The 25,017-nt window shown below is 37.6% G+C and overlaps 1 protein-coding gene across 4 annotated transcripts in view; it reads left to right on the forward strand.

Moving 5' to 3' along the window:
* Positions 1 to 25,017, forward strand: part of CWF19L2 (CWF19 like cell cycle control factor 2) — a 59,157-nt gene that overhangs the window by 16,092 nt on the left and 18,048 nt on the right. For all 4 annotated transcript variants that reach the window (XR_003250456.1, XM_026045608.1, XM_026045607.1 and 1 more), the window contains exons 8-12: positions 511 to 1,217; positions 4,718 to 4,814; positions 7,011 to 7,100; positions 20,625 to 20,750; positions 22,168 to 22,305. Coding sequence is in view for 3 of the 4 variants with exons in the window: in XM_026045608.1 (XP_025901393.1) it covers positions 511 to 1,217; positions 4,718 to 4,814; positions 7,011 to 7,100; positions 20,625 to 20,750; positions 22,168 to 22,305 (1,158 nt within the window). In the remaining variant the exon portion in view is untranslated. The remainder of the gene's footprint in view (positions 1 to 510; positions 1,218 to 4,717; positions 4,815 to 7,010; positions 7,101 to 20,624; positions 20,751 to 22,167; positions 22,306 to 25,017) is intronic.

The raw sequence follows: 25,017 nt of genomic DNA on the forward strand, positions 1-25,017 counted from the left end.
GTGTTTTTCCAGAAAGCTAGAGACAGGGATTCAAAGCCTGTTTCAAGAGAAGGGTTTTTAACCTACTCTCTCATGCTTAAATCCATACCCGGATTATATCCCTATCCYGTACATAACTAGATAGTAAAATGGTTTTCTGGAACAGTTCTGGTGAAGCAGAAAGCTCATGAGCACAAAAAAGGAAGCTCTTTAGCTCAAGGAGGAGGCAGTTCAAGACATTGGTCCCTGCTCTTAGGAGTGCTTCAGCACTTCATAGTCGGTGGATGAAAGGCTGAAATAGTCCAACAAAAAGGACCTCTGCTTCACAGCAGAGCACCTTAAACAGTAGACTATAGCATTAAACTCCCATTTATTTTATATAGGTCTTCCTTTGCACTTCATGGCCCATGCCTTCCACCTGCACAACGGCTTATTTTCCCAGAAAGGTGCCTGTTTTACAATAATTTATAGGGACCTTCACAATACCCCATGAGCATAAAAACAGAATTTATTTATTATTTTTTCTTGTAGTCAATGGAGATATTTCAGTCACGATTAGAAGAAGCTGAAAAAGTTGCATTCAAAAAAGAAAATTATAGACAAGGAAGGTGGAGGAAATCTGACTACTCAGAAAGTCAAGACAGGAAAGAGCAGCGAATGAAGGAGGCTCAAGATGAAGGTGATATAAATAAGAATGTGKTCAGAGGATACACTGGGGAGAAGTATGGCAAGGGATGGGCACAAGAAAACAGAGGCTGCAAACGAGATAGATCAAGAGAAGACCAAGGTCCTGGCCTCAGCAGTCCAGATGCAGAGCTGAGAAGCCACAGCTCCAAAGCAGAAAAACTGTTTGAGGGAAAACAAAGTCGGGAAAAAAGTTCCTCCCTCAGCAACATGAAACACAAATTTTTAAAACCCTCTGAAGATGATTTATCATCGTATAGTTTACATAAGGACTGTGAGTCACAGCAGACGTCTTCAAAACTGTCGGTTCACAGCTCTTTGAGCAGCCGTTTCCAAAAACCTGGCGAGGATCCTGCACTGTGGACCAGAACACACGCAAAAGGCAGCAGTGAGAAAGTCGGGTCCGAGCGACAGTCAGCAGGTGCTCTGGAACCACTCARGAAGAGTTGGGATAGATCCTCAGGCGATGGCAAAGAACAATCACAGCAGCAGGACCCAGGAAATACCTCGGCGAAGAAAGACACATTATCAAGCAATGAAACATCGTGTGCTAGGTATTTCACAACCCTTTGCTTGTTGACCTTTGTTTGCTTTACTGTTCATGGTGAAGTGTATATACCTGTATATACCTGTATATATGTGTATATATACTRTATATACCTGAAACTGTATCTTTCTGTGTTYCTGGTGAGATTACTCCTTGTCACTTYAATTGTTTTAGCTTGGCTGATTTTTGAATAGCAAAAGCATAAGTACAGAAGATGATTTAACAGGCTAATGCTTCTGAATTAATATAGCAATGATAGATTTGTTACCTGTGAGATGAACTTGTACGTTAAAGTAATAGCATATGAAATATAGAAGGTATTTATTTGGAATACTGCAAGTGGTAGTATTTGTACTTTGAATAATTTCCCTCAGATCTTCCTGGTAAATTAAGCCAAAAAGAATTTTAGGTGTCAGGGTGTCAGACAGTGTTAGGCAAGTACATGGAATTTAATTGTTTCAGAAAGCTGGACAAACAAATATTTCTGTGTGGTATATAGAAGAAGGCAGCTATGATTCAGTTAGAAACAGGATTTGAAGAAATATAATCAAATTTAGTTTTCTCTTTTTCATGTGCTCACATCAGTTATTTGCATAATGAAATCTTATAGCAAGGTAATGAATTTGATTTTAATGCTTAATTTTTGTAGTCTAACAAAAAAAAATAGTTTTAAGAATAGTAGCTACATGTATATTTACAAAGAAAACTCATGTACTAAATCCATACTGCCCGACTAGCCAGGAACAGATGGATGAGTCCTCGTTCTTGTATTGTGCAAGTTGGATTTGCTTTCYAGATTTTACTTATTATACAAAATTCTCTATTTTCTGCTTTCATAGTGGTTATGAAATTCACCTTTTATTTTATTGTGAGACAAGAAATTGTTTGTGTGATGTTGAATCTGATTTAGAAAAAGAAGAATTTAAATGGACAAAGAGGTGCATGAGTAGTTCTGATGCTGGCACGCAGGTAGTCTGTGTGYATTGCGTGACATCGTTAGTGTCTCCCCTGTTCTTGTTCTGTCGTTTGTCATAGTGTAGCCTGGGTGTCATTTCACAGGGCAATGAGAAGTTCAGCTTTGGAGCTTTAGTCACCCTGAGAGTAAGATCTCACAGAACTACACCTGTGGTGTTTTAGGTACTCCTAGACCTTAAGCTTTGTGACTCTCTTTTTCCAAATGTTGCCCAGATGGTTGTTGTCCTGCAGGGTTTGCAGTTAATGCAGGGGAGAAGTTCCTGACTAGAATGACTCCTGGGGAGAGCTCAACTGGAGCCCATTGAAGTGAAGCTGGAGACTTGCTCAGCTYGCAGCCCTTCCTGGTTTTTCATCCCGACCTCACTCAGGGATGAGGTTTGGACGACCCACCGTTTTCTCCTGCCTGCCCTGGGTTGTGCTCTGGTTTTCCCAGAGCTGCCTCGTGGAAGGAGGGGGCTGTGGTGAGCAGGGAAAACCTGGGCTGCATCTGCCTCGCAGGTCACACACAGGCTGTGAACATGGAAACAGACATTCAGAACTGGGCACGACTGCAGCAGCTGAAGAAGTGATGCACAGCTTATTTTGCTGCATAGATAGAAAACAGTATTATATTATGTAGTTAGATTACCCTTCTTAACCTTCTTCTGAAACACTGCACTTTTTTAAGCCAATGCTAATGCTTTACTATGTAGCAGCAAATAATGTKCATGATTAAGTTTTTTTAATTGTCTTAGACTGAAAGTTATTTCCTTTAAATGCCATGATATGCATTAGGAAGCCTTCCTTCTCACTTCTCAGTGTTCAGCTTCATGGAGCTGAACTATTACAAGTTAAAACCTGTGGGTTTTTTAGTTTAAATTGCCATAAATGCTAATTCTAACCAGACTGAGCTGCATTTTTAGATAAGCTGGGCTCTCTGTGGAAATGTTTTGCTCATACAAGTGCAATGGATTCAATTACTAGAATAGAAAAGACTAATGAACTCAATTCTCTTTCCCTGGCAGAAGRGAATTAAGTATAGAAACTATTTAGCTAATCTTCTCTTTTGTATCTCTTTTCTGTGTTAAACCTTACTATACATCTTCTTGATATTTTAATTCTGTTTCTTAGCTAATACAGTTACTGAGCTAATTTATCAATAATGTGAGTACTTAGGTCTGGAAAACCTTATAGCTTTTGCTTGTACTGATTTTTTTTTCCAAATTCTTTTGTGCTAGGTCTTCCCCTTAGCAGTGTTTATTGTTGTTGTGTTTGAGGCAGTGTTGACCTGTCTTACAATTAATTTCAATTAGGACTTCTTTTCAGAATTTTGAAAATGTTTGGTAACGGTTTTTTCTTGTAAATAATTTATAGRCTGCTTCTATGTTTCATCCAGAAGTTTTAGATTTTGCAAAACATTGTACTCTTCTTACAGTCTTGTTCAGTCAGTCACAAGTAAATCTTCATGGACATGAGGACTTGGATTAATAGGTGTTGCTAGTTCAGTTTCTTATCTCTCACACTGATATTGTACTTTTTGGGTATTATCACTGATAAAACACACAGAATTTCTTCAGCCTATAAATCAAAGTGGTTTTGATGGTGGTGGCACAGGTTAATTAAAAGTGCTGATTGGATATCCAAGAGATCTCCCCAGAGGGAAGCGTCCACCCCGCTAGTGTGTGCTGAAAATCACACTTAATAGTGTGGCTGCTTCAGAGTTTAATTAGAGATGAGATTTAAAAACAAACAGTGTCACTTGTTTCAAAAACTTCAGACTTTTTGTCTCAGAAAGTTCAAGCAGTAACACCTCTAAAAAATGAAGCAATAAATCTTAACTCTTGAATGAAATAATCCCACTATGTGTCCTAATCACAGAATGGTAGAGGTCGGAAGGGTCTTCTAGCTTTAGAGAAAAAAAATTGCTTGTCTCTCTACAACTCATACTCTTATGTTTTAATCTTAAAACAATGATATAAGACTATTACTAGCTGTAGCTTCTTAGTTTTTCTGGGAAATACTAGTGTATCAGCCATAATATCTTTATAAGCAGAGAATGAACTGTGAAAAAATAAATGCAGGAATACAGGTTAGACTTCAAGAGATAAACAACTATTTGGTTCACAAGAGGGAAAATGGGAAATGAGTGATTTTTTTGGGGCTGGGGAGTAAGAAACGACCATTAAAGATGTAAAGGAGAGTTAAAGAGTGGATGCACATTAGTCCTTCTCTTCTCCTTAATTATAGCTTGCTTATACCTGATATTATTTTTTTACACTCAAAAATGTTCAGTGGATAGTGCTTTTCATTTTAATATCAGAAGTAAAAGAAAACATAGTGAAAATTTATTTCTTGCTTTGAGCCCTTTTAGTACCTTTTGTAAAAGAGATTTGGGGAAAACAGCAGCTGCTGGCTGCGAATATTCCTGTAATATTGTAATAAATTATTTTGACAGTGACTGCGTATACACTGGTTCGGTGGATATGTAATATAATGATTATTCAGGTGAATATAGTGTTTTTCTGTGGATTTAGTGTTGTTGCTGTTTTACAGGCCTACGTCAAAGGATGAGGTGTTTCACGTCCTTAGTGAAGAGGAGATGAACAAACTAGGAGCCAGGATTGTGAAAGCAGAACTCATGGGAGACATGGTAATGTTTTTAAAAGATTGTCATGATTTATTGCAGTTTTTCTATAAAGCTTTTATAAAAAAAAAAAAAGAGCTTTTTTATAAAGTGTTTATAAAGCTTTATAAAGCTTTTTTATAAAGTGTTTTTGTCTAAAACAGGAGATTGAGTCAAGCGGGTATTCTATGAAATATGCTCAGACAAAACTTAAAGATACTTTTTTTTCTGTAACTTCTGCTTTAAATGTCATTGTCCATAAACTAGAATAGATGATTCGGGTCCCTCCACTTGTAGGTTTGAAAGCATATCCCCAAACAGTTGTTCTCTGCCTATTTGTAGGATTTAGTGCCTTTCCATTAGGCAGGGAGCAGGTGAAAAACAACAAAAGCTCCCAGCCTGTTGCAGGGTAGGCAGTGTCTCAGAGTTCTAGTTATTTTGTCGCCTCTGTCTCAGGCAGGTGCTTGTGATTCATACTTCTGCTGTATGAACGTAGATGACTGGATTAGGCTGTGGAAATGATCTGATCAGTGTCTATAAATACCTCAAGGGAGGGGGTGAGGAGGATGGGGTGGCCTCTTTTCAGTGGTGATGTCACGGAACGAGTGGTGGCAGGGGTGAGTGACAAAATGCACTTCACTTGTATGAAAGAAATGATAATAGGATTTATTAATATGGACAGTGATTTCACGAGATTCTATGGCAAGGTCACTTATTATTCACTGCATGGAGGCTCAAGATAATACACAATTATCTTGGGATACCCTCCCGTTGGGTCACGAGGTTCRGATTGGACCCCCTTGCTTTCCAGGCTCCTTCTGAGAGGAGTCTGGGTGCAGCTGGATCCAATCCTAGTCCCAGACCTGGTCAGCGGTTTTTGACTAAGGGTTTCTGTGCACAGTTACAAAGTAAAGTTAAAGAAAGCGCGCTGTGTTCACTTACCACAAATCTGTCGTGGAAAGGCGGGAGGTCTCTCAACCTCGAGGAGTAACCTTGAGAGGCATCCCTGCTCAAGGGGAGATCCTGCTGTGCAGCCCGCTGCCATGCCAGGAGAGCTCAAAGGGCTCTCGGGCTGTCTGCTCATTTATAGAATAAGACAATTGACTTATAGTCATTCTTTYATTTCAGAGGCCCATTGGCTAGTGTATTAACCTTATCTCCCGTTTGGGATGCAACCCAACATAACCATGTTATGTTGAGTCTAACTGGGAGAAGAAATCAGAATGGTGGCGCCTACCAGGATTAGATAAATCGCTGGTGGTTAGCAACTGAACAGGGCTGCATGTAAGGTACAGGCCAGGCTGAGCTGGGAAAGGAGCATATCTGTCACAGGAAGCCACTGATATGACTAGAGGAAACTGCCACAAACTGAAGCACCGAAAGTTCCACAGGAACTTAAGRAAACATTTCTTAACAGTGAGGGTGACAGAGGCCTGGCACAGGCTGCCCAGAGAGGTTGTGGAGTCTCCTTCTCTGGAGATCTTTAAAACCCTCTTGGACGCAGTCCTGTGYCCCGTGCTCTGGGTGACCCTGTGTGTGCAGGGGGTTGGACTAGATGACCTCTGAGGTCCCTTTCTACCTTAACCATTCTATGATTTTGTGAAATATAAGATTGAAAAAATGTCTGTGGGTCCACCCAGCTCTGCAAAATGAGATCACCTATAGAGTGCTTTGAGATCACCTATAGAGTGCTTTGTAGAAGCCTCCCCAGATATGTGCTGTAGAGCCATGTAGAGCTGGGGTTGAGCCTCATTTCCCTTGGCCCACTAGAATAACAAATAGACCAAGAGAGTGTTGGTACATATACACACACATATATATTAGTATGTGTATGCATATATATATAGAGAGAGAGAGAGAGAATAATTTTGGAAAGGTTATGTGCTTGATGTAGTCAGACTTCCTTATGTAGTTTTCTATAAAAGAGCACCTGTTTTTAGCTACATARAGCATTTATTACCCTAACAGTGTAATGTGCAACATATTTTTGTTGTATTTTTAATGATGATATGTTTTAGATTCCTCTGTAATGAAAACTTTTTTGGATTTTATCTCCACTAAGGAATTGTGTGAATGATACTGGCATGTTTTCTTTAGTYTTCCTCTGTTGTAAGAGTTAAAAAATTATATAGAGCATGGAAAATTGAAGTTGTTACTTGTGATATAAAGGAATCTAAAAGCTTAAGCAGTTGAGCTAATTTGGTACTACCACTTTCTTTGCAGGAATTGGCTTCAAAACTWCAAGCAGAGCTTGAGAATGCACGGAAATTAAGGGAGAATCACAAGCAGGTTCCAGCAAAGACTGGCAGAGCGGTAAGGAAATATATTCTTCTCTTTGTGCTAGCAAAATGGTGTAATGTAAGTGTAAGTATATAAAATATACTTTAAAAAAAATAGACGTGACTTCAGATGATGTTATTTAACTACAGTTGTACTTCGTGGAAAAGCTTTCTCTAGTAACTTCACCTATCCTAGTAACTTCAGTAGTTAGTTATTTTTCTTGTAGCATTTTCTCAGAAATGATACTTACGCCTTCCGTTAGAAGTAAAACCAAAAAGTGTGATGTAGTGGCAGGTTGCCCGGGGAACCTGGATGTTGCTGTTGGGACCCTAGAGTATTTTGCCTTTCAGGTTCTGCAGGACCTAACATAGGCCCCGAAGCAGGTGGTCTGCGTCTTGCAAACCTCGCCAGGATTTGGTGCTGGCTGTTTCGTAATTCACATATTTAAGGAGTGACATTCAAGGAATGCATAGTAGCCTGTTTCCATACTAGTTTTGATATACCTCTAAAGGAAACAGCAGTTTGTGGACTATGTGCTTGTGAAGGGGAGGAGATTTTGGTAGAACTGTATTTTTTTTCATCCAATGTGTCACTAAATCAGTTCTAGACTTAAAATTCAGCTGCAAGTTATCATCCTAATTTGAAGAACCACTAATTTTTTTTTTTGAGAAGATTGGTAACAGACATCTTACATTAACCAATATTTCTCCTGTCATCAAAATACAAACTAATATGGGAGCTAATATACGATCAATTGTTGAGTACATCATGAAAGTTGTGTCAAAGTGCAAGTCCGTCCTGTAATTCACAAAGATGTAAGATTACCAAAGGTCTGTGTAGATAGACCAAAGGTCTGTGTATAAACAAAAAAGAAAAAGATGAAGAAAGCTAATGGAATGTGTGTAATTACACAGAACCATAGGTTTTAAGATAAGAAAGTAGTAAGCTTGCTATGTTAATGGCTGGTCTTAAAAAAATGTATGAAAAGATCTATTCCTTAGAAATTGAATACAAGTTCTAGGCAGTCCAGGTCTTAACTGTATTCTGTTTTCTATTTTTTTAATATAAACATTTCTTTTAATACCAAATTGATACAAAAGTACAAAATGTAAATGCTACCAACAGTTTGGAAGGGAAAAATCATTCACTAAAAGAAAAGTGAGAAGTTAACTTAGCATGATGTCCGTCTTTCTAATCGTCTTCATCCCGAGGACACTTGATCCCACAGCTTTTGCTTTTACTAAGTGATAAACTGCTCTGCAGAGAGTATTGTCCTCCCAGTTTGTAGAAGCATTGAAGTCAGGAATGAGCAAGAGTTTGGGATTCCAGAAGGATAAATGGATAAAGAAGAACGTGAGTTTGCATCCTCTGGTTGCTGCCTGACATAAGTCCTGCAGATTTACTGGCTTGAAGCACCAGCCTGCTGCCCTAAAACCTCAAAGGAATTGACTCGCTCCTTTCTATTCCTAAATATACTCTATGATATTTATGATTTTTCTTCTATTTGTGTGCTTGTACATCTTCAGCTTTACACTGTTGTGTGCTTATTTATCCAAGCTGTGTCTGGGGTCTGTCAGGTCATGTCTACTCCATCTCTTATACTCCCCTTAAGTCAAYTGGAGAACAAAAATTCTGTGATCCTCCCTAGCTTTTCTCCTCAAGTCCTTTTATATTTCTCCTGTGGGAGTTTAAGCTCTCAGTGACCATTTAACGTGGTGACTGATGTAAACTCCTTTGAAGGATTGAAGGGTTTTAAAAACAGAGCTTCTGCCTCCATGAAGGCAGCCTGTGGTTGCTGAATATCTACAGCTTTGCATTTCGTGTTGACCTTCTGTGTATCCCAGGGTCAACATTTTGGATAATTACATTATTTCAAGCCTAACTTTTAGCAAAATTCTCCCCAAACCACTTAGACCTCTAGGTTTACTTGAAATGACCTTGGTTTGGATTCCTGCAAGGCTTACCTTTCTGGTGGTTGTATGGCTTCCTGTGAGTTTTGGAGACCTGCTGTGTTGTCCTTGTGGAATCGTCTGGCTCATGGGCTCTTTCAAGGCTACTTCCAGCCGGAGTGTGAGTGATCCAGCCTGTGAGGCCGAGGGTTGCCCTGAGAGGCTCATTTGTGGAGCTGGTGGATTTGATACTGTTAGCATCAAACTTTCTAGAGCTTTCCCTGCCACAGTAATAGTGTCAATCAGTTCAGCCAGGTCTGCCCTGCAAAAGRTACCTGAAACAATTTCCACAGAAGTCTTTTTTCCAAAAGTGTCCTCTTTGCCTTGGCTCCTGTGGGAAACGCTAAGGATTTTGTTTCAAGGCTGGTCTTTCCCGGGTTCCTTGAGGCAGCAGGATCCTGAATTATGGCTGTGTCTTGTTCTTGCTTCTTCTGTGACAGGCAAAGACAAAACTTAAGAAGTGGTGAAGGTAATTCGGGGTCTCCCTGGGCTTCTCTGTTTTAACTTTTCTGRTTTTGCTTTTTCTTTTTTCTGTTCTTCCTCTTCTGCTCCCCTCCTCCCTTTTCCTTGCTTGATTTATTGAACACAAATCAATTCCCTGATTCAGTTCACTGTTGAAGACTTGTGTTAAAGTAAACGGGGTCCATGGATGACCAAGGTTTGTGAAGAGGACAAAATCAATTATTTTTTTGTCAGCGATGTTGGTTTAGTTTGCCTTCAAATGATCAAGAAAATACAGACTGTAGGTAATAGCAAGTGGTGTAAATTCTGCTTTTTTTCATTTTATTTTTTGTAAGAATAGTGTCAAATCTAGCTTGTATGATTTGGTTTAGACAAGAATTCCACCCCAAGCCATCCCAGAACTGTATAAAAAAGTGATTTTCCAATGCTGATGTTTAGTGTTAAATACTGTATCTCTATATGCCTGATATATATTTCACCAGGCTTTCACAAATTCCGATAAGACAGTTTTGAGAGTTGTTTTCCTTTTGACTTCAGTGATCCTCAGCTTGCTGTTTGTAATGCATTTGTAGCTTGTGAGCAGGGATTTCCCTCAGGAAGTGGCAAATCTTATATTGTTGCAGCCGAACTAGTTCAGAGTTGCATGTTGACTTAGCCCAGCTGGGTAATTTTATGGCCAAGATCAGGGAAAGAATTTTTTTTTTTTTTTTTTAAGTGTTACATTTCTGTTAAATGAAATGGAAAACTTTATGGTAGGTTTTCTTGCATGAAAGTATGCTATATTCAAATAGCTTGAAATACAAATGGAAAAAAAAAATAATAGTAATGTTATTGGAAGCTGTTTTTAGCAATGTGGCTTCTTTACTCCTAGGCCTAATTTTGCCTGTCCAGTGTTCCCTAGGCTTTCTGTGTAGCCTGAATTTGGATCTATGTATTTTTAATTTAAATATAGCTAAAGAGATTACTTTTTACAGAAATTCCTTTTAAAGACATAAGTAGCTGTCATCTTTTTTGCCCTTCTGGAAGGATAATAATGTTGTATGGGGATAGAGAAGCATGTAAATCATCTAGTGTTATCTACAAAAATTTTGATCTTAGTTAATTTCTGATTTATACATTCTTCTCCTGATTTTCTGTGGCTATTTTTTGATAAAATACCAAAGAATATTTATATGAACCTAGAATGAGGATAACTTACTTTCRGTAACTTCTGAACAGATGGGCTGTCCTAAGTATTGTCATACTTATCAAAGAAACCTAGCTATTATCACATGTTGTGCCTGAATATGTCCTTAAGAAGCTAAAAGTTTTCAACTCTACAATAAGAAAAGGTTGTGAGAGGACCCAGCTGCATATTGGGCTACCATAAATTAAGAAGATTTCTCAGGTTTGTGAATTAGACTAGGGAGGAAGATAATGAAGTGAAAGGTACCTCTATTATTTTTTTTTTCTCTTCACACCTCTATGCTATGTCAATAGCTGGTGGCCTTAAGAGACTCACAGATTACTTTCTGTATTGGTAACAATAAATAAATGTTCTGATCCTAATTTTGAACATGAAGTTAGAACAGCCTCAGTTTAACTTCTCCAGAGACCAAACAAGCCTGACTTTTGGCAGATTGGATTAAATATTTCTCATTGAACAGATCCTGTGGATAAGTCTATTGCAAACGAAAAGTACCAAGACTATGACTGAAAGCAGTAGTTGCCAGAGGCCTAAGTGTCCCAGCAACTTTTTTTCGTTGCCCTCYAAGACATGCATGTGTTTGAACGTAGCACCCTGCAGGCCTGTAGGCTGGGGCTGCTTCACACATGGTGCCTTTGGGCTCCCCTCGGCTTGGAGAGTCACTGTGTTGCTCAGGGTCAGCAGGATCTTGCCACGGAGYGTTTTTAATCCTCAAACTCCTTCATTCTGTAGGGGGCTCGAAGAAGTAGTAACCTTAAACTTGTAGGTCTTAGCATTTTAGTAGGATTAGTGATATGCTTAAAGCTTAAGTGCTTTGTTAAATATGGGACCTTAATTGCTGTCATGTTTAAATGCATGGGTCAAATGGATGCAATTGCAGTGAATACATATACAAAGACTGTTTCAAAAATAATGACATGAAAGTATAGTTTGTGCTTGTTTTGCTTTTATATTTGAGCAGAAAGCAACCTTCAGAGTCCGTGGAAATTAAAAAAAGCTGTCCAAATATGCAAATATACTCTTTATATTCAAATATGCTCTTTATAAAGCAATGAACCCCGAGTTAAATATTTTATCTTCAATTGAGGTTATGAACATAAGCATCCTTTAACTCATACTATGATGCTCATGTCTGAATTCACATGGGYGTTTTGAGGAAAAACAAGATCGCACATGGAGCCCCAGTGATACTGTATCAGAGAAGGTTGCTGTACATAAAGCTTCACATTTAGAACAGGTGAAGACAGTGAAAATGAGTATTTGTTGAATGTAAGGAGACAGCAAAAAGTTGTGGGGGCTTCAGCATTTAAAAAGCAAGTTCTACATATTCGTGATTTACTTTTTAAATATGGTTTGTATTTCTGACATCTGAAAGTGCTGCACATAACTGTCTGTTTCTGAGGATGTGCTATCAGCTGTTGTCATAACTGAATTGTCCCTCATGATTTTATTCAGTACTTCTGCTTAGCAAAACACACCTGAACACTAGCACCCTTTTGGTTACAGATCCCTTGCAGTGTTTTTTTTTTTTTTTTTCCCCAATGGAATAAGGATTAGGAGGTGAGAACTTAAATACGTAAGATAGACTTAAAATAAATGAATAAAAGGTGGTTCTTTACACAATTGTTGCTGCAGGTTAGGATGGATACTAGCATTTTAAGTAGATTCAGGAGAAATTGGTTGAGTTCATGAAAAATAAACCCTTTGAGGATTGTACAGAAATGATGTCTTACTCTCTTAAGTCCCTAAGTTGCAAATGCTCGGGAGCTAGGTGTAGTCAGGAAAAATAGTGCACACTGCCTTTTCCTTAAACAACTGATAATGCATTCAGTTTTGGTCACTGCATGCAAGGGAGAGATTGGGCATTGGTCTGACCTTGTGTGCTGCTTTYGTGATTTTATTGGTGGGCAGAAGGTTTTCTTTAAAGTGATGGTAAATAACTTAAGGTGTCCTGTGTGCTTTGCCCTTCAGATTATTTTTCGTTTTTTCTCCATCATTTCTCACAATACTTTTGTTGTGGTCCCTGCATAAGAATAGGATCAAATCTGCTAAACCAAAAGTCCTCTACTCTTTTGTTGCTAAAAACTGACTTAATAGCTTTTTGGTTTTTTTAATTAGGAATTATTTAGACATGAATGAAAAAAAATGGAGACTCCTAGACTCCATTCATAGTTGGAGATGAATAAAGTACAAATTCATGCAACTTAAAGTTGTTCCGTTTGCTGTTAATTTTGGATCAAGGGAAAAATAAACTTCTCGACCTTCTCCACCGCAGCTTGCTGGGCTCCATGGCGCTTAATCAGAATGCAGGAGGCAGAAAGTGGTCTCTGCTGAGTGATTGCTGGAGACAGCTCTTAATACTGATGGATTGTATTTAAAATGCAAAATTAATACGAAACTGAATGAAAAATACAAGCTGATCGTTAAAGCAAAATAACATGGTAGAGAATGTTATACTATATTTTTTTGAAAAGAGATAGTGAAATTCTAAAAGAGTGGAGAGAAATAAATACAAGGTAGGCTCCCTGTCATGCATTTGAGGTCAAGATTAGGAAAAGGTGAATGACTTCAGCGTTGCGACCAACAAGRCAAGAGGAAATGGCCTCAAGTGGAGCCAGGGGAGTTTCAGGTTAGACATTAAGAAGAATTTCTACATGGAAAGAGTAGTCAGCATTGGAAGAGGCTGCCCAGGGAAGCAGTGGAGTCACCGTCCCTGGCAGTGCTCAGGAAATGTGTGGATGAGACTCTTAGGGACATGGTTTAGCAGCTGTGGTGGGGATGGGATTATGGTTGGACTTGCTGACCTTGAGGGTTTTTTCCAGCATTATGATTCTGTCATCATATTGAATCTTGATTTGAGTAAGTGGATTTTCTATGAAAATCCTGCAGCTTTCAGTCTAGTATGATCTGTGTAGTAAAATATCTAAATGCATAGCTTAATGAACAGTAGTGTTTGATTTAACACAGGGTCGTGCAAAAGACCTCAAGACYAAGTCTTCTAAAACCTTTCTGACAAGGCTGCGTGGTGTTTCTGCAAAGTTTTTGGGTACCAAGAGGGCAGGGAAGATTCCTGGAGAGTTCTRCTCTTATCTTCTGCCACGTGAAGTGTTTTACTTTACAGAAGGCACCTGATGAACATGGTTCTGCTTTTAAGGAGAGCACTTTTGCTAGGCTAAATGTTGCCTCTGTGAGAGTAACACCCTCCAGTCCATTCCTTCTGCATCTCATCTCAGAAAGTTACAGTGCAAATAAATTTTATTTCTTTTTTAGCCAATTTTACCGCATAAGCAGGACTCATCTTTTAATGCAAATTTCCCTAATGTCAGGAACTTAGTGCACCTCCCATGCCTCTGCTGTTGTTATTGGCTTTCTTTGTTTTAGCTTCTACAAAGGAAGAAAAACTGAAGAATTTCTCCCACAAATGGTAAGTGAATACAAGTTTTAATGTGTTCACTTTCAAATCCTTAGAGGCATTAGAAATGAACACGGAGGAAATTGAATTGGCATCAACTTGGCATACGTTGTTTTGTTTGTTTAAAATGAGCATGATACGTTTTTTAGAAAGGAAACTGCACATAACTATTTCATTTAAGCATCAAATCTATATATTTTTATGCATTGCATACTGTTATGCATAGACCTGAATTAACAGGGGCAGGAAGAAATATACTGTGTTGTGCAGGTGGGACTTGGCCAGTTTAAAGCATTCTTGGACAGGCATCCTGGTACAGTGGATACTTCTGGAGGGAAACAGAAAGGTAGAACCTCTTGGATGCTTCTGAACTTCTGTTGGTCCTGGCATAGCCTCAATAAATATGTATTTTAAGCCATGAGATTTTTTATCTTTGTATCTTTTAATCTTTTTTATTTTTGTATTTTAATAGCTTATGCCCAAAATCTGTTTTAAAAATGGAAACCATAAGCTAACAATGTATTTTTTAGGTTCAAGCGATGAAGCACAATTAGTGTGTTAAAAGTAGATCTTGAATGGAGAATGGGACCACTTGGTCTTTCGTGTTATAACAGATTATGTGTCATCAGCCATTGCTACCAACATAAACCAAAACATTTTAATATAATAGGCTATTTAAAAAGAATAATTACTATATGCTCATATTTATAAAATGAATTAAGACATTTGGCTTTTGGCCATGGCATCTGGATAATGAGAGGACTTCAGCTCATGGCAGTTTGCTGTGTATATCTGTGCCTGGGATTTTTACTGAGTTTCTTTGTTGATATTGAATTAGCAGCCTTGGAGATTGGTGAGCTCTGCTTGTGTCTAGGATGGATAGGSTAGTGTAGGTTAATGTAACTATGTTAATAGAGATAGGGCTGGTTTAGCTTCCTCTTTCTGTTTTGACATTGAGCACAGGGAATAGCTTCTATATAAGAAGGTGTTTTAGATTCCTGGCTTTTTCAAACCTTTGCTTTTCTGCTAGTATCAAAAATAACAGCCATGATCATGATTTGAGGGTTTGGACACTAGACTGAAACTGGACTTCTCGTTCACGAAGAATACCAGATTGTGCTGTGTTAGAAGCACCAACTTTCGATTGCTCTGCAGCATCTGATAGCCCACACTGTGCTTGTGCTTTAAGAAAGCAAAACCAAGAGATTTTCTACACATCTTTGCTTGATAAAATAATTTGAGAATGTACATGTCCTTCCAGTAAAAATGCATTATTAAACTCCCTCCGATACCTGAAGGAATATTTTCTGCTTGGAGTTCTTTGTTGCTTTACATTCATAAACTTATCCTAGAATATCTCTTTTTTGATGCTGTGGTCTTTGAAAATGTCATGCAGTTGCTTGGAAAATCTCTCTTCAGTGTAGGGAATGCTGGGCCTGAACATCTTTGAAATTTCTTACAGTGCTTTTATTTTCTCAGATGTTACTTTTTTTTACATATGCAGAATTATTCTTACTGTATTGTCAGTGTTTTATACTGCATTTCTGGTTTGGATAAGATGAAAGAAGAATTTGTGAACATTTGTGAAGTAACGTGCTGTCATTCTTTTTATGGGCTGAATATATATGCTTTGTTTCCAATGTTTCTGCCATAGAAACACATCCTCTAATCACTGCATTTTTTGGTGTTCCTTTCTTGCAACCTATGCCTTCAATGACTGTTATGTGATCCTAAATGACTAGTTATTTCAAAGTGTAGCATACACTTTAAAATAACAAACCATCTTTAAACCCTCTTTTTCCAGACTTATATTTACAAGGTTATTTGCTTGCACACACTTATATTGTTTTGTCAGACTCAGTGGTCTCTTTCGCTGTCCTCACTACTGGTCATGGTGCTGGGTCTGAACTTGCCTCTAGAGGCTGGGGATGTGACTCTTGCTGAATTTTTGCTGCTCTACTCTTACAATTTGAGGTTTGTATCCTTGTATGTTCTTGCAAGATATTGTTTTGATTACTCTCAAATCTCAAAGTTGCAGTGAGAGAATAAGCACTGAAAATAAATAGATTTGTTTTGAATGCAGCAATGTTTGGAAGCATTCAGTTTGAGGAGATGAATGAGAAGGTCAAAATAGTTGTTCTGAAAAATGATCAGTTTAGAGAAAATAACCTTTTCCTTAATGTAAGAGCAAAGAATTGTTGATTTTAAAGGGCAACCAATTTTACATCAATAAATGAAAATTATATTTTTACATAGCATGCAATTAACCAGTGTCACTTGCTGATTTGAAGAAAAAGATAGAGGCTAAACAATTAATATTTATATATGTATCTAATCATTTTATAATAATGAATGTTTTCATTTATAGATAGGAGCTATGATGATTTTTGAGTCTCATGCTTTATCAGAAAGGCAGCAGTACATGATGAAGTTACTCTGCTGTAGGCTGGTTAATTGCTGTGTTACAGCCCACATTAGATTTTATAATGTGTTTCCTCCCTGTTAAATGCCAGGTGTTGATTAAGGCAGGTGGCCTGACCAGCTGCCTGATCTGCTGAAACTACTTTTCTATCCTCCACTTTCTATATTAACCTAATGCCTTATGAAGTTAATAGCGTTGCTTGCTATTTATTTCCTGAGCCATTCTTCAAATAATAAAATTTTAAGCTAGATTGAAGTTTGCTTTTGTTTCCTCATGCTGATATATTTTTTTTCCTGCTGTAGGAAACCAAAATGAAAGATGCAAGTGTAGTACCATGCTCTTGTGTTACAGACATGTAACCATTTTAATTTCATGTTAGTGGAGAAACCTGTGGCCGTTGATTGTATAGCATTGCCTTAAAGTTGACAATTCTGTTATTCACTACAAATAACAGATCTTCAAGGGTAACGTAGAAGCAATTAAACTTATGTCATGTTATTAGGGGACTTAAGGTAGGGAATAGACTGAATTATCACTGGTGAGATGTGCTTTTAGAAGCAGACTTTTTGTTCTGAGGATTGAAAGATCCTCAATTGGATCAACTCAACCCTCTGGATTGACTTAACCCTCTGATAACTAACAGTTACATGTAAAAACATCTTGTGAACTGAACAGAAGGCCCTTTGAAATAGGAGGAGAAGATTGGAGAGAGGAGGAAGCAGCAAGGGAAGGAAAGAGCACCTGATATGCCCAGTTCAGTGAGAAGTGCTGGATGCCTTCTCGACACTTGGCATGAAAAACACAGGACTGATTCTTTCCAAAAGGGCAATAAATAGCAGTGAATTCATAGTATATCCATTGGCCCTGAACAGTGAGAGAAAGGAGGCAGGCAGTGTACTTGGATCAGCTTCTAAATTGTCCCGTGTCGTAGCTAATGTCTGGTTGTATTGCTCTGCTCCCTGCTGAGGGCTCATGTTGAGCTTATTATTTCTTCATTATATTATTATTCATTATACGTGGGCTACTTAAGTGTAGCTCTTGGTGGAGACTTGCAGGCAGCTCTTAGCTTTGCAGTATGCAGCTTTTGGTTGGCTCTCTAAAATAAGAAACATTCATGTTGGGAGTTTTTGGTGGCTATTATGATTATGATTATTATTATTATTTTTCCAGCTCTGGTATTTGCCTATCCTCCAATATACCAACTCTTAAAAATATTTTTCTTTTTGTTATTATCTATTAACACTGTAAACAATTCCAGTTTAACAGGACCTCTCTTGCTTTGCCTGTTAGTTCAGCTTCTCAGGCTGCTCACATTGAACTGCACACCTGGCAGCAGAGCTTTTTCATTTCCTTCTGTTTAATTATGGAACAGATCTCTTCTCTGGAGACTTGCAGTCTTTTTCAGACTTCATTTTATTTATTTATGTGTTTAATTTAGAGCATTTGTCACTTGAAAACAGACTTGTCTGTGTAGTTATCTTCAATTGTGTTAATTGTGTATAACATTCTGTAGATTTGTGGGGAATTGCTGAGTACTGTGCCTGGCTAATCACTTTAAAGAAGGAACATGGATKTCTAATAGGAAAATAGATAGGATCACTGTGTTCATTTGGAGAAAGTTGTACATACAGAGCACTAACTTCTGAATTGCAGTCCAGTGTTTGGTGGCTTTTTTACTTTTATGATACCTTGCTACAAATAGCCAAGTATTGCAATGTTATCCTCATGGCTTATTGCTATGAACTGCTTATTGCTAGCAGATATAGACAACTTTGAAGGAACTCACAGGGCAACAACGTTTACCAGGAAGCTGAGCAAGTGATTTATGAGGCAAAACTGTTTTCTTTTTCTTTGAGTTTTTCCCAGTTGCATCAGCTATTATTGTTGTTCTTACTGCATATTGCAGTAGCAAGCTTTGGTTAGTCATAAATTGACCATTACAGTATTCACTAGTATTCACCTATTTGTTCACATGTAGAAGAAATCACAGAGTCATAGAATCCTTCAGGTTGGAAGGGACCCACCGCCCTGGCAGCTTCACCAGTTACCTCTTCATTATATTAGCCRTAATTACCCATTTGCATTTATATCTCATCTAAAAGTGCAGTGGAGATAATGAAGCCCTCACGCTGACATTTTGCCCTTCTTAGTGCTCCTTGTTGCCCTTTGCTCATCTAACACCCCTCACTTTAGTGTAGTTTGGTCTTCCAAGCGATAGCACTTTTGGTGCCGTAGCTGCAGTGGTCACCCCTGAGGGCTAGACCTCTCTCTCCCTGCACTAGTAACCTGCAGYTCCAAGTTTGGGCTAAAAGTTAATAAACAAACGAAGAAAAACCCACACGCATCCCCAAGTAGCAATTTCAGGTCCTGTTTTCTGCTAGTTTATGACATGATGCTTTGAGTGTTGAGTGCAGTGTTGTAAAACAAGTTGTGCTCCCAATCTAATAGAGGCAATAAAACGAAAAGGACACCATCTATTTTGAGTTTCCTTTTAGCCTTCTTATTAGTCTTTTTACTGAGCTTAAATAAAGGACATATTTGCGAGAGAGGATTTTGTTTACTGACTATGTTAATTCCTGTTTGTAAGTTTGTGCAGCATCTATAATAAGAGTTTTGGAGACAAATTAAAGGCAAATACCCAAAGTCATCTTTTTCTCTACTCGGAGGTCATGGAAGGATCTCCATGCTCTGTCAGGCAGTAATTATGAAGTAGCTGCTAAGATCTCAGTTTGCCTCATTAGGAGGGTAGGACAGAACTTGCTGACCACAAGCCCTTTGCTGCGAGTTAAAGGTTTCTTGCTGATACCAGATGCTGATACCAGGAAAGCAGAGGCAGTGCAGAGATTGAAAAGCTGTGCAGGGGATTTTACATCCATTTTAAATTAGTGGTTATGTTATGCTTTATATAAACAAGAAATTTGCTTAAAGCTTCATATCTGTAACTATTAAATATTGAGAAAATTACAGAGTAGAAAATTGCTATAAAGCTGTTAACAGATAATATAACGTTTGTTCATCTGAACAGACATTTACAAGAAAATCATCTTTGTGTAGTTGATATGGATGAAGGAGAACTTTATTTATTTTGCAGTATTTGACAGCGCTTAAAATTTCCCTCAGCCATACTGTTCCAAGGCCATATGATACTGATTCATGTTCAGTCTGCCTGCAGTGTGGTCCCTTGGCTTGCATTCACCCCTGCTCGTAGCTTTTCTGGCATACTGACGTTAGTGATAACAAGAGGAAGCTTCATTTAATTGGCAGAAAAAGCCTTTAGGCAGCAACTTCTTGAAATACCTGAATAACTGAGGCTGAGGGGCAAGGAAACAAAACAAAAAAAAATAACTTGAAGTGAGGTCAACGCTATGTACGGGCACATATGGGAAATTGATTCTCTTTGTCCACTAAAATCTACATGGTTATATTAGTAAGAAATACTTGTTTCAGTATGTTTTCCTACTGTCTTCTGTCCAGAGCTTTAAGAGAAAGAATTTTCTACTCTTGTTCATGTTTCTGTTTCCCTCTGTATTCTCAGTAGTCCATGGCATAATTTGAAATTGATTTTTTTGCAGTTCTTCTGTGGGTTTTAAATTTGGGTGATAAATTGCATGTGCAAGATTAAGGGTAGCGCTTTGGCCTGTAGAATTTTTCTTCACTTTTTATAATATGTAAAATGGAAAACATCTTCTTGTATATACCTCTTGGTTTGGTGAGGTAAATAAGCTTGGAGGAAAAATGTAGCTTTACTCGTAAGCTAAGCAAACTTACTATTACTGTGTATAAATTCAATATTATCTATTGAAGTATTCAGATACATAATATCTCTTGTGGGAATGAGTCATTATAAGAAAGAATCAATAACACTTTCAAGAAGACTTTAAATCTGTACCCTSGATTTTACTAACTGGATGCATTTTCTATTTTTCTTACTTTCTGAATGTGAGAAAGAGGACTAAAGTAAACTGAACTCTTACTACCTGCTGTTAATTAAAATGCACATGCAGCATGCAGAGAATCTGTGATTTAACTAATCAGAATTTCACATGTTTATTTAGTGTGGGATGAGGTATTTGCTTGATTTTTGTCTGTATCATGTTTTTAAAGCTCTATCTTAAATCTGGCATAGGTCTCAAGCCTTCAGGAAGATGAACCAGTGATCCTTGTCAGAACAGATCAAACTGGAAGGGCATGGCCTGTGACAACAGCAGCTGAACCACTGGAGCCAAAAGGAGGGAGAAGAAAACGCCAGATGGTAAGTTTTACAAATTTGAATGAGTATAATTTTTGTATGGTTTTGTAGATTTACTTTTATGATGCCATAATTAATGTGTCTTACAATAATGTCAATAGGTTCCCTTCAGATGATGATTGTAATTAAGTTTTAGAGTACATATTTATTAGATGTGTATCAAGTTTATTTTCAGACTTATGTTTCCCTAGAGACCAATTTAGGGCTTATTTATATGCACATGCAGAGAATGTGAGTCTTTTTCMATGATCACAGTCTCTAACTAAATAGTCTCATAGCTAAATAGTTTGTATTTGATAGAGCATTTAAATAAAAAAGATTAACAGAGGTGAATATTTGCAAAATAAGATTTTTTTTATTGAGATAGATAGGAGAAGTTAATTCTTTTATTTTTCCTGATCAAAAATAATAATGATAGTACTAAAAATTATGTCATAATGTCTACATCATATGTTAACAAATATCACTAACAAAATATTTGTCTCCATGTATTCTTGGGACAGGCCTGTGGTCACTACATGAGGTGTTGGTTGGGTGTGTGGCTTGCCRTCTTTAGCTTGAGTTTGTCCCAAATAAGACTTTATCTAATGTATTTGAAAATGATCCTGTTTTGCGGGACAAGGACAAATGACACTGGGTGAACCTGTTATTTTTAGCATATTTGCTTGCCACAGAAAGTACATAAAGTAATATTTTGAACTTCTTGGATSTAGTATTTCTAGCAAGTATGTTCTTGATTAGTAGGACAGATCAGTTTTTAATACTGCCATGGAGGAATGAAAGGGACAAGCAGTAAAAGATTTGTTTGTCATCCTCCTGTTGTTTCTATTTTGGAAAAATATTGTCCCTGTTTTATTAATGACCACTTTCCATATGCTTCTTCAGCATTTAGTAGCAGTGTTGCCCTGAAGGATCAACTCTATTCTCTTGTGWACTCCATCTAGGATGGCAGGGCTTTATACAAGCTTTATCCAAGTTCTCATTATGTGTTTCACAAGTGTCTGTTTTTTTTTCTTTCTGGTTTAGCTGTCATGTGCCTTGGAAATTCAAAAGTTTTGTAAATAAGAGATTGTTTTGGAATGATCCATCCACATGAACTGATTCACTGTTTCAGTGAATTGCTGTATTTCTTTCCTGTGTTACTACACAGTTATTACAGTTCTTATAGCCTGAGRATATAAGGAATGTAGTAATTCTAGGAAAAAAACAGTATTGTTATTTAACATAGTGATATAATTGGAGGAAGTGGAAGTATGCTTCTTTCCTTAGGTCAGATGAAGCAAAAAAACCCAACTGCTCAAGATTTGTGCTTATCTTGGTGCTTCTTCATTCTCAGAGATATTGGAACTATGAAGATCTGAATTTCATACATGATCTTTTTCAGGTGGTTACTGTTTACTCTCAATTTGTTCATTTCCAGGTCCCTACTCATATAGATAAAGAAAGAGTCAGGTATTTCCAAGACGATGATCGTATGAGCCTGAAGGATTTAGTCAAAAATGAGAAGATGAGAACAGCAGAGGATCAAAAYGCACTTTTTATGCGTATGACATCAAAGGTAAGATGTAGTGTGTGGAGTTTTTATTAAGTGTTTTAGCTAGAAATACCAGGGCGGGACATAGAATCTCAGAACACTAGATACTTTGCTTTTTTGATGAGAATTCTGATCAAGTCTTAAATAAAATATAATGAAATTAAAATTCAGAAATTATCTTGTTAGATATTCTCAAAGTGATGGAAACCTGCATGTTGAGGCCAGGCTGTTTTCCGAGGTGGCCAGTGATAGGAAAAGAAACMATGGCCACAAACTGAAGCACTGGAAGTTCYGCCTGARTTTGAGGAAAAACTTCTTTCCTGTGAGGATAACGGAGCCCTGGGACAGGTTGTCCACGYAGGTTGTAGAGTCTCYATCCTTGGAGATACTTAAAAGCCTTTTGGGTAGACTGCTCTAGGTGCCCCTGCTCAAGCAGGAGATAGGACAAGATGCTCTCCAGAGGTCCCTTCCAACCTCAACCATTCTGTGATTGTTATGTTTGAAGGAAATAYGGTGCATTCATTTCCTCCATAGGGTCTTTTGACTGGTACTCTGCCAGATCCTGAATCTTTTGACATGAATGCTTGCAGTGCGTGTTGCACATCAGTAGGTTGCTGGTGCCCATAACTTGCTTTTCCCAAACTGCCATTAGTAACAGCAGCGTTTTCTTAATGTTTAGAGTTTTTCTTTTTCATCTTATAGTTACTAGAATTGAAGTAACTACCTGAAATTCCATCAAGGCATGCTGAGTAATGAGCTAATTTATGCTCACACCCCTGCCACAGATTTGCACATTATAGTTCAGAGAGGGTCAGCCCATGGATAGATACTGCAGTGCAAAATGAACAATTTATTTCTGTTACTCAAACTGAGCAATGAATGATGCTTCTTGTGCTTAATATACAAATCTTTGACAAAGAAGACTTCCAATAGCCAGGACTTGCAGTGTCCTCTATATCTGCCTTCCAAAAAGAAAAAAAAAAAGTCCCAAACAAAGATCCCAAATGTAGAATTTTGGTTCCAAGCACATCTAACCATGCAAACATTTACAAATGAATGAAAATRCAAGGACACAATACAAGTTGTGCTATCCTTATCGCATGGTAATAAGCATGAATATATCATAAAGGTATAAATAGAGGATTTAAGGAAGATAAGTGCATATCAAGTAAGAAYAGATTATTTGCATTAATATTCAATATAAGAAGTTCATAGGTATTGTTATGCATGGGTTGTTATTTACAGGGAATAACTGAGGAGCTGTTTCAAATTAACAGTGTCAGGAGAATGAGTTTTAGAAGAAATCTATTTAAAATGAGTCATTTTAAAAACAATCTTCGATTAAGGATGAATCATTAAAACCAAATTATCCTCACGTAGAGGTCTGAAGATCCAGGTGACAGCTATGTCATTCAGCTATAAACTGCTGAATGTAATTTATTTATCCTTGATCTGGGAAATAGAAGATGACAAATGTTAGAAATCTTTTAAAAGAAACTGAGGAATGAATGGTCAGTTTTTATTATAAAAGGAGTTTACAAGTGAGTTCCTCAGGAATCTTTTCTGTTCCATGTATTCACRAACTGATCTGGAAGAAGGGGTATTTTGTAAGTTGACATTTTGTTATGGTTGCATAACAATTTAAGGTAGTCAAACCTAGAGATAACCATAAATAATTTTAGAATTTGGCATACAAAGCTTAGTACAAAGTTTAGTATGTTTTATTTAGGGTGTTCTTTAAGGATAAAATTACTTTAATAAGCTTTGGGTCACGTGTTATCTGCTGAATTTCTTTTTTACTATTAGAAATTAGAATAGATTTCATGGGAAAAATAGCTCATTCTTCATCGTTATGGTCTTCCTCATGAAGATGGTGATTTTTCCTCATGCATTCCTTAAATTAAGGAACCCACCCCTTCGCTCCCTGAGTTTTCTGTGGAAAAGAGCAGGATTGGGAATGTGTTCACAGCRTTACGGGGTTAGTGTCAGTGCTAACGTGTTGACAGTGGTCTGAGAAAATACAAGTGCATTCAGCACAATATTTTTGTGTCTAATAGGAATTTTAGCAGCCATATATCTCTTACTAGTTTTAGTTTGGTAACATGGTGCAAGGATTTGACATTCACTAATTACTTTCTCTTTGTGTCTTCATTTGAGAAATTAAAAATTCTCAAAAATATTCACAACAGTGAGTCTGTCATCTTTCAGAAGAGCAGTAGGAGGCAACTGCTGAAAGCTATAAATGGTATCCTACCTAGGATGAGAAAAGGACCTCTCAGATTCTCTTGAGTGGTTTCATTCATCTTGTCAGTCTGAACCACTTTTATTGAGTGGGTATCATTCCTTAGGTGTGGCTATTGGTATGGAAGAAACTGTTCTTTGCAAACAAGTCAAAGGAAATGAAAGAAAAAGACAAAAAATGAAATACAGAATGTTTTTATATGATAGCTGTCCTATAATGATGTCAGCTGTGAGATTGCTTCTTCATTGCAATGTTTTTTGGTCTGATAACAACGTAATTTTCAGAGAAACGGCTGGTTGGTAGGTGGCTCCATCCTTGGATGGTTAGTTGGATGCCTCTTTGTGTCTGCATGGAAAACCAACGAAGATTAGTCTGAATTAACAGATTTGGTAATTTATGTTTGTTGTCTTTACTCGGCTGTTAGTCAACTAGACTTGGCAGCTTAAAATTGCTGGTTGTTCAGTCAAGAAAGAGAAGTTAGACTACAAACTATT

This window comes from Nothoprocta perdicaria, unplaced genomic scaffold (genome assembly GCF_003342845.1).
Source record: "Nothoprocta perdicaria isolate Ctin4 unplaced genomic scaffold, notPer1 scaffold_404, whole genome shotgun sequence".
NCBI classification, from domain to species: domain Eukaryota; kingdom Metazoa; phylum Chordata; class Aves; order Tinamiformes; family Tinamidae; genus Nothoprocta; species Nothoprocta perdicaria.